The sequence below is a fragment of the Orcinus orca genome, chromosome 1, assembly GCF_937001465.1.
Source record: "Orcinus orca chromosome 1, mOrcOrc1.1, whole genome shotgun sequence".
In the NCBI taxonomy this organism is placed as follows: Eukaryota; Metazoa; Chordata; class Mammalia; order Artiodactyla; family Delphinidae; genus Orcinus; species Orcinus orca.
Window position 1 is genome coordinate 31,855,407 of NC_064559.1, and position 18,295 is coordinate 31,873,701.

At 58.6% G+C, this 18,295-nt stretch overlaps 2 protein-coding genes across 4 annotated transcripts in view; both read left to right on the forward strand.

Moving 5' to 3' along the window:
- The window catches only part of IPO9 (importin 9), a 46,037-nt gene extending 42,556 nt beyond the window's left edge, over positions 1 to 3,481 (forward strand). For both annotated transcript variants that reach the window (XM_004285396.4, XM_033415938.2), the window contains exons 20-24: positions 319 to 452; positions 1,406 to 1,528; positions 1,854 to 1,958; positions 2,117 to 2,193; positions 2,533 to 3,481. In XM_004285396.4, the coding sequence (XP_004285444.1) occupies positions 319 to 452; positions 1,406 to 1,528; positions 1,854 to 1,958; positions 2,117 to 2,193; positions 2,533 to 2,643 (550 nt within the window). In that variant the 3' untranslated portion in view covers positions 2,644 to 3,481. The remainder of the gene's footprint in view (positions 1 to 318; positions 453 to 1,405; positions 1,529 to 1,853; positions 1,959 to 2,116; positions 2,194 to 2,532) is intronic.
- A 10,914-nt stretch (positions 3,482 to 14,395) lies between these two features.
- On the forward strand, positions 14,396 to 17,343 carry SHISA4 (shisa family member 4). Of its 2 annotated transcripts, none has more exons than XM_033415915.2 (5): positions 14,396 to 14,567; positions 14,807 to 14,978; positions 15,700 to 15,833; positions 16,522 to 16,689; positions 17,185 to 17,343. In XM_033415915.2, the coding sequence occupies exons 1-5, from the start codon at positions 14,495 to 14,497 to the stop codon at positions 17,331 to 17,333; spliced, it is 696 nt and encodes a 231-aa protein (XP_033271806.1). In that variant the 5' UTR covers positions 14,396 to 14,494; the 3' UTR covers positions 17,334 to 17,343. The 2 variants fall into 2 exon arrangements, with proteins under 2 accessions (XP_033271806.1, XP_004285443.1); XM_004285395.3 differs by having other exon boundaries at positions 14,400 to 14,567; positions 16,863 to 17,343.
- Positions 17,344 to 18,295: the final 952 nt, after the last annotated feature.

The window sequence follows — 18,295 nt, forward strand, 5'->3', positions numbered from 1 at the left end:
CAGCCAAGTGCTGCTGGCGGCTTCCTCTTCTTCACAAACCCAGCTTTCTGACTTTTTGTCCACGGCGTCTCATCACCCCACACTCCCTCTGGTGCGGACGTCGTCGTGCTGCTCACCCGCTCCGGCTTTGTTCAAGGACAGCTCTCATCCGACCGTCCGTAGGAACACGAGATCCCCTTTGCAGCCAGACTCTCTTCTGTGCCCTAATTAGTTGTGAAAGCACTTGCATGCTCCAAGTGTCGGGACGTAACTGCCTGTCTCTTTGGGGTGCACTCCGAGGGGGCAGCTGATCGGCCCTCTCTGGCTCTTCCTCGCCAGCTCTGTGGCGCTGTGTAAGCTGCTTCAGCACGGCATCAACGCGGATGACAAGCGGCTGCAGGACATCCGCGTGAAGGGGGAGGAGATCCACAGCCTGGACGAGGGCACCCGCACGCGCTCCAAGGCGGCCAAGAGTGGGTGACACTGCTCCCCTCACACACACGCACTGCCACCCCCACCCCACCCCGCCCCCGGGGCTCAGGACACCTGGGCTGGGAGGGGGTTAAGACATGGTTGTTAGTGATGGGTTTGATAAGAAGCGGCAGAGAACCCCAGGTGAACAGTGGAGCAGAGCGTGGGTCCTTCTGCTGCTGCAAGTGGACAAGAGTCCCAGGTACAGGGACCCCCGGCATCCAGCTTCATTCTGGGCCTTGGATGCCCACTTCTCGTGTCTCTGTGTCTGATTACCTTTGGCTTGTGACTCGTGATGTGTGGGCAGAGCGCAGAGCTGCCTTCTTTTTTTTTTTTAACTTACCATCTTAAATTAAATTTATTTTTTCTGCATTGGGTCTTCGTTGCTGCACGCAGGCTTTCTCTGGTTGCGGGGTGCACGGGCTTCTCACTGCGGTGGCTTCTCTTGTTGCGGAGCGCAGGCTCAGTAGTTGTGGCTCGCGGGCTCTAGAGTGCAGGCTTAGTAGTCGTGCCTCATAGGCTTAGTCGCTCCGTGGCATGCGGGATCCTTCCGGACCGGGGCTTGCACCCGTGTCCCCTGCATCGGCAGGCAGACTCTCAACCGCTGCGCCACCAGGGAAGCCCTGGAGCTGCCTTCTTTAACTGCAGGTTTGCGCTCACCTGTGCTGTTTCTCAAACTGCAAGTCCCAGGGCCCGGAGTGCTCCACCCTGTGCAGGTCGCTGGTTTGCAGGCTTTTTTACTGGCAAAGCCTGTCTCCTTTGGTCCCCGAAATCTCTCATCTCTCCTGACTTCTAAACTCCTGTAGCGTGGCGCAGAACGAAGCTATTTAATTTTCCATCGTGCCTCAGGGCTGGGTGTGGGCTGGGCAGTGGAGAGCCGGGGGAGGTGTGGCGCACTGCCTCGCGGGGCAGCGGCCCAGGGACAGTGGGACGTGGAGCCTCCTCCTCCTTCCAGACCCTGAGCGCTGGACCAGCGTCCCCCTGCTGGTCAAGATCCTGAAGCTGATCATCAGCGAGCTGTCCAGCGTCACGGAGGCCAACGCCGCGCGCCAGGCTGCCCCCGCAGAGTGGAGCCAAGGTGCCCGCCCTCCCTGGAGGCTGGGTTGGCAGCCAGGCCCCGGGCTTGCAGATCGCTGGCTGGCTGGCTGGCAGAGTCCCCGACGGCCCAGGCTGATCTCCAGGGTCTGCCTGCAGCACCTCGGGGGTGGCCAGGAGGCCAGCGCTTCTGGCTCCGATTGTTCCGCAGAGCCTCTCGGCCTGTTCTCTCCCCCCAGTCGGACTTGGTGGGGGGATCTGGCCAGGTCCTCTACCACTGGGGCCCGCGGGGCTTCTGTGTCCCGGCCGGTCTGGGTGTGGGAGGGAGACGCGTGCGCGTGCTGCAGCTGCTTCTCGGCCCCGTGCAGATGACTCCAGCGACATGTGGGACGACCAGGAGGAGGACGACGACGACGAGGAGGACGGCCTGGCGGGCCAGCTCTTGTCCGATATTCTTGCCACGAGTAAATACGGTGAGCGTCGAGGCCAGCCCCGTGCACGCCGGCACCAAGAGCGGGGCGCCCAGGGAACGTCCCATGGGCTTGTGTACCCCTTGACCTCAGCCGTGTGGGTGCTGCCTGCCCCCCGGGGCCTGTGCGCCCTGACCCTCCCTGGCTTGGTGTCTCTCCAGAGGAGGATTACTACGAGGATGATGAGGAAGACGACCCTGATGCCCTGAAGGACCCTCTCTATCAGGTCGATCTGCAGGTGAGGTTGTCCAGAGATGGTGTCTCGCCAGCAGCCGTGGCTCAGCACCATTGCGGCTCGCCTCGTCTCGCCCGGTGGGCAGGGCTGGGGGAGGGCGGGGACTCTGCACCCAGGGGCTTCCTGCCCTTGCCCCGTGCTGGAATCCAGCTTCCTGGGGCTGTGTCCTAGCGGTGGATTGCAAGGTGTGGTCTTGGGAAATCCCTGTGGAATTCAGTCTCTGGGTTGAACCTTCCCTAGAGCCAAGAACGGGCAAGCATCCCTGGGGCACTGGCACCAGTGTGAAGGCCAGTGGTTCCCGCCCTCAGGGACGCCTCCCTCCTCGTTCCTCCGTTCCTTCAGGCGTACCTCACGGACTTCCTCTGCCAGTTTGCTCAGCAGCCCTGCTACGTGGTGTTCTCAGGCCACCTCAACGACCACGAGAGGCGGGTTCTGCAGACCATTGGCATCTGAAACGGTCCTCCTCCCACCCCGACGCACACCGTTTTGCGGCCCTCACTGGCCTTGAGATGCACTTTCTTCTCAGCCGGGAGCGGCCTCTGCAGAGTGACACTGACAGTACAGACCAGGCTCACCAGTGCCATCACCTAGGAATGCTGGAACAAAGGACGTTTCCCAAAGTACCCTGAAGAAGCCCGTCTCTGGAACCTTTTTGTCCCCAGCTGTGCCCACCTTTGCTCCTAGAGCCCTCTGCTGGCCGGGCCAGAAACAGTGCCCAGAAGGGTTTTACGTGTTCGTGGACTATTTGGCCTCGCCTGACGAGCACCGGAGGTCACGACTGTTCATATTCTAAAGTGGACCTGTTTCCTTCCGCAGGACATCTGACGTGTTCAGATAGGAATACCCTCGGGAGACAGTGGTGTTTTCTGCCCCCCACCGCAGACGTGCTGGGTCTTGTAGGAGCGAGGGGAAGCAGCGCCAGGGACCCCCGTTCCTCCTGCGACACTGAGACTCCCCGTCGAAGGAGGTCATGTTGGTTTTGCCTCGTTGCATGACAGCCCCTCCCCGACGCTGTTCCTCTGTATACGTGCGCTCACGGGATAAGCCAGACACGTGGCAATTTGTTTTTCCTTTTTTAGAAAAAAAAAAAAAAAATGGGGGAAAAACAGATTTTTTAAAAAAGTCCACCTGACCCAACCATATTTAACATGCCTCTCACACACATCCCCACACAGTCTGATATTCAGAGGCTCCCCCTCTCCCTCAGGAATTCTCTAAGATGGGTAAGTTGTAGCCCTCAAATTTGCAATGTGTATTTTTCTAGGAGAGTAAAGTAATCTTTACAAATGAATTTAGTCTGCATGGTATAAGGTGTCTCAGCACCTCTGCCTTCTATTCCTTTTAGAAGGAAAATTAAAATGAGGGGAAAGGCTTAGGTAGAGCCATGTAGTAGATACCCTTGTGTGTTTTAGCTGACCTAGAGGAAATGATTGATTCTCCCAGTTGGGAATAGTCTCTGGTGGGCTCAAAAGTGAATGAGGATAAGAAATCAAGAGGAGGAAGGTGGATTAGCCCGGCAGCCCCTTTTTTGGTACTGCCCACACCCAGCGCCCCATTTTTAATAGCTGCAGAGTATTCCTTTAGGGTGGTGGTCTCAGCGGGAAAATAGAATATAAACTGAATTTAACTCTCTCAAGGAAAGACCACCCCCCCATGGGCATTGATTCTGTGGGGCTGCCTTGGGAGCCTCGGGACTTGTTGCCGCTAGGTGTCCCTGCTGGTCACTGCCCCCCACCTGCAGTGGAAAGCCTGGGAGGCGGGTGGTGTGTGTGTGTTCCCGGGGCTGCCAGCCAGGCCCTGGGCTCATGCCGCCTCTGACCACTGCTCCTCCCCCCATGATTCTGGGGAGATGACGGCACGTCTGGCCACTGGTGCTCAGAGACTCGCCCCACGGTTGTAGGTCTGAAGACAGGGCTCGGTGCTGAAGGTCCACCAGGCCAGGATGTCCTGGATAGGCACAAAGGAGTGGTCTCTTGCCAGCAGCACAGTGGCCGGGCCTGCTCCCTAGGAAGCCTGTCTGCATCCAGTGCCAGAGTGATCCTCCAGCGAGGTCCTTTCCTCCTGCTCTCCTCTCGCTGGTTTTGGGGAGGACCGGGCCTCCTGCCTCAGCACTTGAGTCCTGAAGGAAAGGGTCGCGGCAGCATTTAGGGGGCTACTCCCGCCCCACAGACTTAGCGCTGTGGGCGAGAGCAGAGGCAGCCCTCGGCGCGCAGGCGCTTCCTCGTGCTTCCAGAGCGTTGTCACACACGTATCCCGTTTACCTCAACAGCTGGTTCCCACTAGACGTTTCCATTCTATCCTTGAGGAAGAGAGTTCAGAGACTACATCCGTTGTCAGGGCAGGAGGTGAAAAAGACCTGCTGGAGGCCCAGGGAACCGACAAAAAGTTTCTCTCTAGCTCCTCCTTTGTGTCTGTCTTTTTGGCCAAAGAGCTAGCTCCAGTATGGAAAGGGTGGGGCTACCTGTTTGCAAGGAGTTGGAGTTCAAGGTCAGACCATTGGAGAATAAGAGCCCTTGGCTGTTCTGACATCCTTCAGGTCCCCTGACCCTGAAGAACAGCGGCTAGGACACCAGGGCCTCGCCCAGGGCTTCACAGAGCTCTCAGTGGAGAGAAGCACACAGGCGGGAAAGGAAGCCGAGGAGCACACGCCCCTGACCTTCGAGCGCTGCTGCTTGGGGAGCACGGACCAGCCGGTGACTCAGGCAAGCACGATAAAGTGTAAAAGAGCGAGTGATGTCAAACTGGCCTCAGTGTCTAGTTTTAATAACATACCAGGTGAAATCTGGACACGGTGAAAGCAAAAGCATTAGGAAAGCAAAAGTGGGTGACTGTCCACCAGCTCTGTGCAGATTAACCCATCGGGTGGTTTATGGTGTACCCCAGGGCACTCTGTCCTCAGCCCTCCTTTGATGTAAGTGGCTGATGAGGGTTTTTTATGCCTTATCTTCCAGAAGAGGGTTTGAGGCCATTTACAGAAGAAATAGGTCCTAGACAAGGGCAGAGGGGGAGGTACTGATCCTATTCTCAGATAGGGTCCAAACATCTCTACAAGCTGCAAAAAGTGGGCAGACTCTCTATGTAAGGTTTTCAGAGATGTGGATTGACAAGAGCATCCATGAAAAGAGCCAAGGATTCCAAAGCACCGCTGTTGCGCAGTCCTGTGCCAGTACTGAGTGTCTGTGATGCCAGGAGCTATTCACGCGTCTCTGCAAAACCCCAGTATACACGAAGGCTGGGGTCGCAGCACAGCGTCCAGAGCGTCACGTACAGCAACCTCGACCTTCCTGTGCCTGGCAGTGCGCCTGGAGTGCTCTGTCGCGTCTGGTGCCCAATGAGGACTCTTGACAGAGGAGGCCCATCTGCAAGGGGAAGGCCAGGTGGACGACCTGGATCGTGTGGAGGAAAGAAGCTGGAAGGGCTGGGGGACTTGGGCAGACAGGACATCGCTCTGGAAGGTTAAAGGCCTGTCCCGTGGAAGACACTAACCCGGCGGACCCGTGGCCACTAAGGAGATGGTAACAGCCGATTCCTGGCTCCTCTGTTTCCATTGTGTTTCAGCAAACGTCAAGCCTCTCTCACATGCAAGGCCATCGCCGGGTGCAAGGGGCTTGGCCCCTTCCCCAAGGAGCCAGTCTAGTAGGGGACAGGAAACAGTGCGGTGGCTCTGGGGATGTTACGAGAGAAACTGGTTCTGGGTTGAGTGCCCACTGCCCGAAGGGAATGGCTGATGGCGATGGGGTAGGCTGCCCTTGCAGGGCGGCTGACAGCTGCTGCTGTTTCAGAAGCACAAAATGCAGGGCTGCTCTACGTGTCACCTGCTGGTCTCGTTTAGACCTTCTGCCGTGGATCCTTGACCGTGGCTCGGGGAGGAGGGTGTTAGGGGCAGTCGGAAGCCCACTTAGGACTTACAGGAGGCCCTCGGTTCTCCGTATTTGCGATTCAACCAACCAGGGACAGGGTGATCCTGTAGTAGTTACTGTTGGAAAAACCCACGTCTTAGCGGACCCGCACCATGCAGACCCATGTTCAAAGGTCAGCTCTAACCTTACAGAGTAGGTGCTGTGTCCACCCCGTTTACAGGTGGATGAAACAGGCCCAGAGATGCACGATTACGAGGCTGAGACAAGCGACAACCTCCGGTCCTCGGTTTCTTTCTCTGTGAAACGGGGAACTGACACCTGCCTCAGGGCTGTGGTTACACATAAAGAGGACCGGCTTGAAGACCCTCGGGCTTGGGCGGGGGGCGTCTGCCCCTTGCCTCCCCACCCTGCAGTCGCAGTCGCAGGGAGCTGTGTTTGGCGGTCTCCCTGACTCACTGGGTTAGAGTGACTCAGTTTCACAGATGCTGCTGCTAAATTGGGGCCTTGGTGAGCCTTTGGGAAGACAGCTCTGTGAGGGTCCTGCTGTGGGTGCGGGGGACAGAAACGGAGGCGGCGGCGGCGGCGGCTCTTGCCTACCACCTGCTAAGCAGAGCTTTTCCATGTTGGTCTGCGTGACATTATAAAATATCGATGTATTAATCTACTTTCACTAGGTTTTTTTCTCTCCACTTATTCCAGGAACATAGCCGAGTTTTTGCGCTTCCTTGCCTCAGCAGCTTTTGCACGGGGAAGGCAGAACTGTTTGAGGATAAGCTGCTTCTGGATCCTTGATGGAAAGGTTGCATCAACTGAGATTAGGCCCAGGGTCTTGGAGGAAGAGAGGGGGAGGGGTCCCAGAAGACAGGAAGGGAGCTTCTAGAAGTCCGCGGGCCCGTGAGTCGTGAGGACCCTGCCCTGATCCTGGCAGAGCACCAGGAGTTGTGAGGGCTGGACACGGGGCACCGGGGCTCCCCGGAAGGTCCCCGTGCCTGGGCCGCGTTAAGTCGAGGCCGCTGGAGTCGCAGGTCTCCCGAACTCACATCTGCAGAGCCCGCCCCCGTGTTTGCACTGTGTGAGGTCCTGGGACCTTTTTGGGATCCTGGCAGGGGGAGCAAACCATAGGGACAACAGACTGAACTCCCCACTAGCTGGCAGGATAGAGACTCAGTCTGATCTCATTCGACTGAAAGAAAGAAGCATGGCCTTCTTGCACCCCTGGTTCCCAGCCTGGCTCCCCTGCCTGACCGCGTGCTCACCGGCTGCGGTAGGAGGGCCAGTTCCGCCCAGGCCCCGCCTGTGACCTGCCAGTGACCTCCAGCAAATCCTTTTTCCGTTGAATAGAGAGAGAAGGACCAGAGTGCCACTGCCGGCTGACCTGCGGTTCTGGTGGGTCTGACTGAACCCTAGTCCGTTTACAGCGCGGAAGCCGAGGCCAGAGGGGATGGGCAGTTTCTCCAGTTCGCAGAGCCAGGAAGTGGCAGAGCAGGGCCCCTGCCCTGGCCGGTGGTTCGGAGCGGGGACTCTGCATCCTGCATCCTAACTCGGCTGTTCATCCCCTGGGGCCGCTTTGGACGAGCTGCTGAATCCCCAGCCGCCACCTCCCGGTCCGAGGAACGCCTCCTGCAGCGATTCTGACTGCGGGGCTGCCTCACCGCCGGTACCGTGGGGGCCATGATTAGTCTAATACTGAGCCCAGTGTCGTTCTCAGCACCTGGAGCTGCCCTCGCACAGCCGGTCTTGCCGAGGAAGACCGGCCGTTCGCATCTGCGCAAATGGTTCACGCGGGGTCAGGCTGAAAACAGACCCCAGGTGGGAAGGGTCAGTGAGCCCTTCCCCGGAGAGGGAGTGGGGACAGAGGAGAGCTGTCAGCGGAGCCTTCTTCCTCTCTTACCCTCAGTCCCAAAATAGCACTTGTCTGCCCCACCCTGCCCAGCTGGCAGGGCTGCAGGCTGAGTAAGGTGCCATTTAAAGACAACCTGGCTCTCCCCGTCTGCCCCGCTGGCCGGACCTGGACCTCTGCTGCTCCTACAGCCACCCAGGGCAGGCTGGCTACCCCTGCCTGCTTTCCTGAGACCCTGGCTGCCCAAGTTCTGCCTAGACTGTCCTGGGACTCTGCAAAGAAGCAGAAGCCCGGCATTCTGGGAGCGGAAACCCTCCAAAGGCAGTGACAAAAATCCCTCTAGAGAAGAGCGCTCCTTCCTACCTGGAGCTGGAGCAGCGGTGAGGCCCGTCCCCATTACCCCCCCGCCCCCTGCACACACACACACATCCCTCCCCCACCAAGAGGACAAATACAGGAGGCAGCATTCCGTTTACAGCAAGAAAGAGTCAAGCTTGGGGCTTCCCTGGTGGCGCAGTGGTTAAGAATCCGCCTGCCAATGCAGGGGACACGGGTTCGAGCCCTGGTCCTGGAAGATCCCACATGCCGCGGAGCAACTAAGCCCGTGAGCCGCAACTACTGAGCCTGTGCTCGAGAGCCTGCGAGCCTGCACGCCACAACTACTGAGCCTGCGCTCTAGAGCCCGCGAGCCACAACTACTGAAGCCCGCTCACCTAGAGCCTGTGCTCCGCAACAAGAGAAGCCACCGCAATGAAAAGCCCGCGCACTGCAACGAAGACCCAGCGCACCCAAAAATAAATTAATTAAAAAAATAAGTCAAGCTAGACACCAGGAAAAACCTGATGAAGGAGAAATGTGTGTTTATCCTGGGGCAGAGGAGCCAGGAGACCCTGTTCCTTCAGTGCAATGAGATTACATCAGGCAGACAAAAGGGTGTAATGACCTCTCTGGAGGAGCTGGGTGGACAGAGGCCCGCGGGGTGGAGGAGGGCAGAGTGCCCGCAGGGCTCTCCTGAAGAAGAGCCTGACTGCCCAGAGGCGAGGGAAGGAGGGAAGGGAGTCACTCTGGTCTCAAGATGGCTCAGCTTGGACCATGGGCCAGGCGGTCGGGAGGGGCAGGAACCTCTGGAGTGGAGGCCCCAGGGCCCTGGGCCTGGGGAGGTAAGGGGGGCCTCGGGGTTGCCCAGGTCAGTCTGCTCTGATTTGAAGAGGAGCGTCAAGCAGTGGGGAGGAGGCCCTGGTCATTGCCCCATGGTGGGATGACTCAGCAGAGTACTGCCACAGCCCCGGGCCAAGCCCAAACTGGGTCACGGGCTTGCCCTGCCCTCCCCCCTCCCCCTCCCCGCTGCCCCTGCTTCCCACACAGAGTACTGCTGGGGATAAGGGCTGCGCACCGCACCAAGGTCTCCTCAAATACTGCTCTGGCCCGGCACGGAGCATTTTACACATGTTCAAGGAGAGGCAGGAGGTGAAATGGAAAGGCCTGGGCTTTGACGTCACAAAAGTCAATTCTAAATCCCAGCCCCACCGTGAGCTGGGAAAATTAACTTCCAACCCACGTTTCCTCATCTGTACAATGGGACAAACTTGAAACAGGAGGGAAGGGGGCAGGGCACAACCTTTGAAAGAATGGTTGACGTAGCCCGACGACATGACATAAACTGATTAGAGCCAAGTGGGTCCAAGATGGCGGACGAGTGGACTTCCACTAGACCGTGAGCCTCAGGATACGCTCACTGTAACACATCAGCAAGCTGAATGACACGCCCACAGGTGCCATGACAGTTCCAAGGCCGACCAGAAGGATCAAAAAGTGGGCGGTGGCCCAATTCCTGGAAATCCCCGCCCCTTCCTGAAATAGCTGGAATGCTCCTCCCCCTCATTAGCCTATGAAATTACCCACCCCTATTAAAGCTGACAGCCCTAGGCCCTGGTGCCTTTCTCGCCTTCTGAGATGGCCTGCTCTGTCTGTGGAGTGTGTTTCTCCTGAGGCCGCTCTCGCCTTCTGAGATGGCCCACTCTTTCTGTGGAGTGCGCTTCTCTCTAAATAAATCCACTTCTTACCTATCACTTTCTCACTGAATTCTTTTTGCAACGAGACATCAAGAACCTGAGCTTCATTAAGTTCTAAAACCAGGTGTGTGATCTCAGTTGGAAGACTGTGGGTTTTGGCCGGGTTTGAGTCCCAGCATGTGGGTTCAAGTCCCAATCTGAGGTGCATGGTTTCAAACTCACTTGCAGAGTTAGCTGTTAGTATTGCCATTATCATCACACTCAACGCACTCTGCCTCCTCAGGTCCAGGAAAGTGTCTGTCCCGCTCACTGGGGGCCGGGAGGCCAGCTTGTTGAGGGGACCATGCTCCCACGTGCTCTTGCCTGCAGAAGGTCTGGGGAAGCCCCTCCAGGCCTAAATATCTATCTATACAACCACCTTCCAGGGCCCCCAGCTTTCCCACCCAAGCCTCTTCCTCACTCCCTCCCAGCCCGGAGGCCTGGCTCAGCATGTAGGTCCAGGTCGGTCATGGCCACAGGGCTGGCCTTAGCTCTGGGGCCTTAGCTCCCCGCCTTCAGGCTCCAGCATCCCCTGCTGAGAAGCGCCAGCCCTCCCATGGCTAGCTGTTCTCGCCTCTGGCCTGCCCGCGGCCCCTTCCTCACCCTCTGCCCTTGTCCAGTCACCTCCCATCCCCTGCACTGAAAAGTTTTCCTAGAATTTTGCAATTAGACAATCACTGATGTCGGACTTCCCTGGTGGCACAGTGGTTAAGAATCCGCCTGCCAATGCAGGGGACACGGGTTTGAGCCCTGGTCCGGGAAGATCCTGTGTGCCGCGGAGCAACTAAATCCATGTGCCACAGTTACTGAGCCTGCGCACCTAGAGCCCATGCTCCACAACAAGAGAAGCCACCACAGTGAGAAGCCCGCACGCAGCAACGAACACCCAACGCAGCCAAAAAGTAAAAATTGAAAAAAAACAAAAATCACTGACGTAGCTGAGAGCTGGGTGTCCTGATGAGCAGGAACCAGGGGTGTAAACTTTGAGGAGAACTGCTTGGAGAAAAGCAGGAAAATAGCTAGAAAGGGATGAGTTTTGGGAAACATGAGGTTTTGTTTTGCTTTGCTTTATTTCGTTTTAATAGGAGAGATTTAAGATCTTGCTTCCTAAAGAAGGAAGAAATAAAGACACGGAAAGAAGGGATGCTGAAGAGGAGCTCCAACAAATGGGCTCTGAGAGCACGTCGGCGCGCAGCTGGGGCAGGAAAGAGACAGCCCTTCATCTGAGAGTCACTCAGCAACCACGGGGCAGCCCCCGCAGTGAGGGCTAGGGGGGTCACAGGGAGCACAGGGCCCTATGGTCCCCACACTCACAGAGCCTGTGGTCTGGGAATGGACACACCGTCAGGCGTGAGGACCTGGGAACTCTCTCCATACATCCGTCTCTGTGGCTCTTTTTTTTTTTTTTTTTGCGTTACGCGGGCCTCTCACTGTTGTGGCCTCTCCCGTTGCGGAGCACAGGCTCCGGATGCGCAGGCTCAGCGGCCATGGCTCACGGGCCCAGCCGCTCCGCGGCATGTGGGATCTTCCCGGACCGGGACACGAACCCGTGTCCCCTGCATCGGCAGGTGGATTCTCAACCACTGCGCCACCAGGGAAGCCCTCTGTGGCATTTTTCACGGCTTCTGCGTCAGGACAGATGTACGCTGCCCCCCGCCCCGCCCCCATCAGACTACCAGCCGCTTCCTGGGGCAGGAGCCGACCCTCTCCTCACTTCCACTCTCCTGGTGGGGTGCCAGCGCCCACAGGGGCCCAGGACGGGGCAGCACCTTCTTTGGCTGCTCTTCCCTAACCTGTTTAGATTCTGTTGGGTCTTCCACGCCCAGGACACTGGAGAGACTGGCTGTCTGCTGTTGGGCATGGGAGCCACCTGGATTGCTGGACTGATGGACCCTTGTGATGAGAACTCAGACTTTAGCCTCTCGACAGCTTTCTCGTATAACTTACAGCCGTATTCGTTATATTGATCATGCTGTACATTGCAGCCCTAGTGCTTAGTATCTTACAACTGGGAGTTTGTACCCTTTGACTCTTTGCATCCAACTCCCCCCTCCTCTGGTGGCCACAAATCTGATCTCTTTTTTCTATGAGTTTGTTTGGTTGTCTGTAATTGACCTACAACACTGTTAGTTCCTGTTCACAACATAGTGATTGAATATTTCTTTTTTTTAAAGCATTATTTTATTATATATTTTTTTAACTTAATTTATTTTTGGCTGCGTTGGGTCTTCGTTGCTGGGCACGGGCTTTCTCTTGTTGTGGTGAGCGGGGGCTACTCTTCGTTGCCGTGTGCGGACTTCTCATTGAGGTGGCCTCTCGTTGCAGAGCACAGGCTCTAGGCGCGTGGGCTTCAGTAGCTGCAGCACGCAGGCTTCAGTAGTTGTGGCTCATGGGCTTAGTTGCTCCACGGCATGTGGGATCTTCCCGGACCAGGGCTCGAACCCGTGTCCCCTACATTGGCAGGTGGATTCTTAACCACTGCGCCACCAGGGAAGTCCTGATTCAATATCTCTATACGTTCCAAGATGATCACCATGATAAGTCTAGTTACATCTGTTACCATACAAAGATATTACAGAGCTATTGACTCTATTTCTCACACCATATTCCTCATCCCTGTGACTCTACTTTGTAACTTGAAGTTTGTGCCTCCTAATCTCCCTCACCTATTTCTTTCCTCTCCCCAAGCCCCCTCCCCTCTGGCAACCACCTGTTTGTCCTCTGCATCTATAACTCTGTTTTTGTTTTATGTTTGTTCATTTGTTTTGTTTTTTTAGATTCCACATATGGGATATCATACAGTATTTGTCTTTCTCTGACTTATTTAACTTGGGATAATACCCTCCAGGTCCAGCCATGTTGTTGTAAATGGCAAAATTCCATTCTTTTTTATGGCTGAGTAGTAGTCCATTGTAGGAGTACACCACATCTTCTATATCCATTCATCTGTCGATGGACACTTAGGTTGCTTCCATATCTTGGCTGTTGTGAATAATGCTGCAATGAAAATAAGGATGCAGAAATCTTTTCAAATTAGTGTTTTCACTTTCTTCAGGTAAATACCCAGGAATGGAATTGCTGAATCGTATGGTAGTTCTATTTTTTATTTTTTGGAATCTCCATACTGTTTTCGACAGTGGCCGCACCAATTTTCATTCCTACCAACAGTGTACAAGTGTTCCCTTTTCTCCACACCCTCACCAACAAATTTGTTATTTGTTGTATTTTTGATGACAGTCATTCTGACAGGTATGAGGTGACATCTCACTGTGGTTTTGAATTGTATTTCTCTGATGATTAATGATGTTGAGCATCTTTTCATGTACCTATTGGCCATCTGTATGTCTTCTTTGGAAAAATGTCTATTCAGGTCCTCTGCCCATTTTTTTAATCTATTTTTTTTTATGTTGAGTTGTATGAGCTCTTTGTATATTTTGTATTTTGACCCTTATCAGATATATCATTTGCAAATACCTTCTCCCACTCAGTAGGCAAAGCAAGCTGGATTTAGAATGCGTCTGCCACTTACTGGCTCTATTACCTTGAACAAACCCTTTAACACCCTTGAATCCTAGAAATCTCTGTCTGTAAAATGGACTGATACCACCAGTGAGCTTAGTTTCGCTCGTGGGATTCCGGGGAGCCCCAAATGAGGTGCCTGTCTGAGTACCCTGAAGGATGCACACAGAGGAGCTAAGAGAAGCTTTGAATTTTTTCCACAGCTTGGTCCCCTGCATGTTCCTGGTCAGGGAGCCCCTGGAGCAGGTGCACAGCTAGCAATACTCAGTACAAATTTGCAAGGAGACTGATGACTCCCTATGGGAGTGGGGGGCAGGGCCTCCCTATGCTCTCTGGCTACTGCAGTATCTCTGCGGGGCTGCTTTGTGACGAAAGGGGTTTTCACTGTCAAGGGTGTCGGACTGCATGGTCCCCAGGTGGCCCCAGCTGCCTGCCATCCGGACTGGTGAGGCCATAGGCTGGCGCATGCCAGGGCTGTCCACTCGGAGGGGGAAGGGGCCACTCAGGGAGCCAGCGCAGCTGGCAGGGTCCAGGCCTGTGGGCCCGGCGGGGACAAAGCTGCTCTGAGCTGCCTCTCAATGGGCGCCTGTGTTCTGGTGGGGGCGGGGTGACCCCCGCCTCCTCGCTCTCCTCTCGCCGCCGCAGGATGTCCCGGGCTGGACTGGGGCAGAGGAGGTCCCGCACGGGGAAGGTCAGGGTTGGCCGCTGCGCCTGAGCACTCGGAGGTGGCACCAGGATCCGGGCTTCTGGGGGCCGGGACGCCGATTGGGCCGAGGCAGGGGGCGGGCCCGGCCGGCCGCAGCGCCCAGCAGCCACTGGTCCCGGGGGGGACTTGGAAGGAGGAGCCCGCTCGGGGCGTGTCCTGGGCGTGTCCTGGGCGGAGCCCGGACGGGCGGGGCGCGGGGGCAGGGTCAGCGCAGACCGGCCGAGCCCCGCCCAGAGTAGGCGGAGAGGAGCCGGCGGGCGCGCTGGCCCCGCGGAGCTGGGCGGCCGGCGTCGTCCTGCGCGCCCCGCGCCGCTCCCCGCGCCCCGCCATGCCGCCCGCCGGGCTCCGCGGGGCCGCGCCGCTCGCCGCGATCGCGCTCCTGGTGCTGGGGGCGCCCCTGGGTAAGGGCCGGGGGCCGGGGGCGCGGGAGAGGTCTCTGCGCGCGGTCCCGGAGACCCTGGGGGAGTCCGCGCCCCGGCGTTGCGGGGTCCGCGGGAGGGGAGGGCGGCGGGTGCCGGGCGTGGGGCCGACCCCAGGGGCCGCTCCGGGCAGAGGCCTCTGGGCGCAGGGACCAGGGTGGAGCTCCGGGGAGTGGGAGTGGGGCTGGGCGGCCACTGGGTACCCCCGTCCGTGCCCGCAGCGCTGGCCGGCGAGGACTGCCTGTGGTACCTGGACCGGAATGGCTCCTGGCATCCGGGCTTCAACTGCGAGTTCTTCACCTTCTGCTGCGGGACCTGCTACCATCGGTACTGCTGCCGGGACCTGACCTTGCTTATCACCGAGAGGCAGCAGAAACACTGCCTGGCCTTCAGGTGGGCTCCGGCCCCTTCCCTCCTTGTCCGCCTCCACATTCTTCGCCCACACCCAGGGCTCCGGCTTGGGCACGAAGCGGGGCTGTAGCGCCGGGGCTGGGGAGTTCCAGGAGGGGCCGGCTAGTTACCGTCATGTGGTCACCGCCGGCTGGGCCGAGCCCTCCCCTCGCTCCGGGCCTGCGCACCCGGGCGCAGTGGAGCTCTGGCCGGGAGGTGGGAGACGGGGTCTGATTCCCAGGTCTTCTGCTCACCAGCTGCATGATCTTGGGGAGGACGTCCCGGGTGGGTCACTGTTTCCTCTCCATGAAAAGGGGGGGACACAATGAGTGGTTTTCAAACTTCTTATTGGAGGGGACGCTGACATATAGAACAGGTGTAGGGGGACTGTGATTAAAGAGGGATCTGAGAACACAGCTCTGGATCACTTCCCAGGGGACTTTCAGGGCTCCCGTGCTGGAGTCTAACCAGTTAAGTCATGGACGGGGGCACACACTCCACAACTCCGCCGGCCACTCTCTGACCGGCAGGCTGCCTGGCCTTCCGGGAAGTGTGGTCCCCTAAGATCTACCCACACCAGTCGGGCACAGCCCCACCAGGAGACCCACATCTCGGTTTGTGGTGGCCCCCTGCTGGCCAGGGGTCCGAGCCCAGTGTTACTGTCGGCGTGGTGAGGATCCCGCCCTTGAGGTTGGAAGGTGAGGGGACCTGTTCTTTGTCTAAGTCCCAAGACCATAGCGGGCATCGCCTCCGCCGTGATCCTCTTCGTGGCCGTGGTTGCCACCACCATCTGCTGCTTCCTCTGTTCCTGCTGCTACCTGTACCGCCGGCGCCAGCAGCTGCAGAGCCCATTTGAAGGTGCGTCCATGTGGGACGGGCCAGGGGAGCCTGAGCCGGGCCAGGCTGAGACCCACGGTGGGCACCAGAGGTCAAGGGGGTGAGGTTGTGCAGCAGCGTGTGCTTCCAGACACACACTTGCCAGCATGTAACCCCGGAAACAGGAGCGTTCAGGGGCCTGTGTGAACGCTGGACTGGTATGCACGAATGCGCCTGCACCGCTTGCCGGCATGCGCGTGTGTGCCCTGGGTTTGTGCGTGCTCTTGGCTCGTAGGAAGCACTTGGGGTGGGGCCTGGAGCGTGAACATCATCGGTGCGCTCCGTGCGTGCTCGAGGACGTGTGCCTGACTTGGCGTGTGACTGGTGGGCGTGGGAACGGTGACTCCCGCCCGGGGGGGGGGGAATCAGTGTGGGGGGACCCCCGTTGGGGGCAGCTCTGCTAGGCTGCAAGAGTCCAGCCCCACAGCGGCCATCTCCTTGCCCAGGTAAGACGTTCCCCAGGCCGTGCTCTCTGGCCCAGGAGGTCTCTGAAACCCCCTGAGGGAGCAAACTGCTGAACCCAGACTGACCAGCGGGGACCACCTGCAGGCTCCCTGCTGGACTCGGCCGAGCAGGGTCTGGGAGCAGAGGCGGCAGGGCCTCCCGGGCTGGAGGAGGTGGCTTCCCATGGAGGCAGGGCTCTGAATACTGGTCCTTGGCCCCCAACTAGGCCAGGAGATCCCAATGACAGGCATCCCAGTGCAGCCGGTGTACCCGTACCCCCAGGACCCCAAAGCTGGCCCTGCAGCCCCACAGCCTGGCTTCATGTACCCACCTAGTGGTCCTGCACCCCAGTATCCACTCTACCCGGCGGGGCCCCCTGTCTACAACCCTGCAGGTAAGTGAGCCCTTTGCTCCCACCTGCCCGCCCCCGCCCCCTCACAACCCGAGTCCTTCTCCCAGACCTGCAGGCTGCCTCGGCCCCGTGGGTTCTGTGTGGCCCTGCGGTCAGGGGCTCCCTTGCGCCCTCCCGTGCCGCCGTGACCCTCACCCTGTTTCCTTGGCTTGCAGCTCCTCCCCCATATATGCCACCCCAGCCCTCCTACCCGGGAGCCTGAGCAACCAGCTGCGTCTCTGCCGTCCCTCAGGGATGCCCCCTCCTGAACCTTCATGCGGCCCGGGGGTGGGCAGGGTCCTCTGCTTGCCAGGCCCCAGACCAAGCCACGCCCTGAGACCTTCTGGGAGCAGAGCCCCAGGGAGAGCAACAGGAGCTGAGCTGGAACTTGGCCGTGAATGAGGGGTGGGTGGGGAGGGCCTGGGATGCGTGGACTATTTTTATCCGGGGCAGGGGAAGGACAGGAAAGCCTGGGTCACAGCCCCTGCTTTCTTTTAGTCCCTTCTCCTCCCAGGACGCCAGCCGGGAAGGCTGGGCCGCTCCTGTTTGCCCGCCGTGGGCTGAGGGGGGCTCCACCGGCCGTGGGCAGAAGCCCTCCTGCTGGCGCCCCCACGGGCCGTGCCCCGGCTGCTGGATTAAAGCTGTAATGACATGTCATGTGGGTTGTGTCATTGGGCCATGCACAACTTCCTGGCTCTGCCGGCAGCCCCACAGCCCCGAAGCAGGGGAGGGCGGGTGCCAGGGCTGGAGCACAGGCAGAAGCCCCCAGGCTGAGGGCTCCTCGGGCTGGTTCCCAGAGCCGGGGAGGCGAATCTTGCCACTGCGGGGAAGAGGGTGCTCGTTGGTTGGTTACAGATTCCCCACGAGGGGCCGGCGAGTGAGGCACCACCGCCGCACAAGGGCCCCTGCCCCCATTCGGTACACTTGGACTCACACTCGGGCCCTGCCCCCGTCGAACCTGGGTGTGTCTGTGTCTCCCGAGGTTGCCAGGTCTCAGCTTCCTTATCTGTAGAATGCAGATGCTGCCTCGGGGCTGTCCTGAGGGTGAACCGCGTACAGGAAGCTTGGTCAGGTCTGCCCTTCTCCATCAGAGGAGGCAGCCCGGGCAGGTGCCGTCAGCTGCCTTGGAGCACCAGGGGAGCCCAAGGCACAAGGCCCCCAGGCCCAATTCTGTGTCTCTACTGGGCCAGGCAGGTCCCCTCCCCCGCCTCCCCTGACCTCCCCTCTTGAAGACGTAGGCCAGTTTTTAATTCAAGTGGGAAAAGTGCCAACTCAGCTTGGGAAGCCACCCAATCCGCCATCTCCCCCTTACCAAGCCCCTCGGCTCAGCCCCCTCCCCTCCCTCCGCGGTCCTCCAGCCCCACTGCAACCTGCTTGCCCTTCGGTTTCCTCAGGCCTCTGGGCCCCGGCAGCCTCGTCTGGATGGCCATTGTGCTAACCATGCCCGGGGCCCACTGGAGGCTCTCGTCACACAGCCCAGGCGGGGAGCTCCTGGGCCAGCCGCTTTGGGGCCAGGGTCAGACCTCTGTCCCTGGACCTGACCCAGATGGAGGGGAAGCTAGGGCTGCTGGGGCCAGAGCTGGGACCACAACTGCAAGTCCACCTTTTC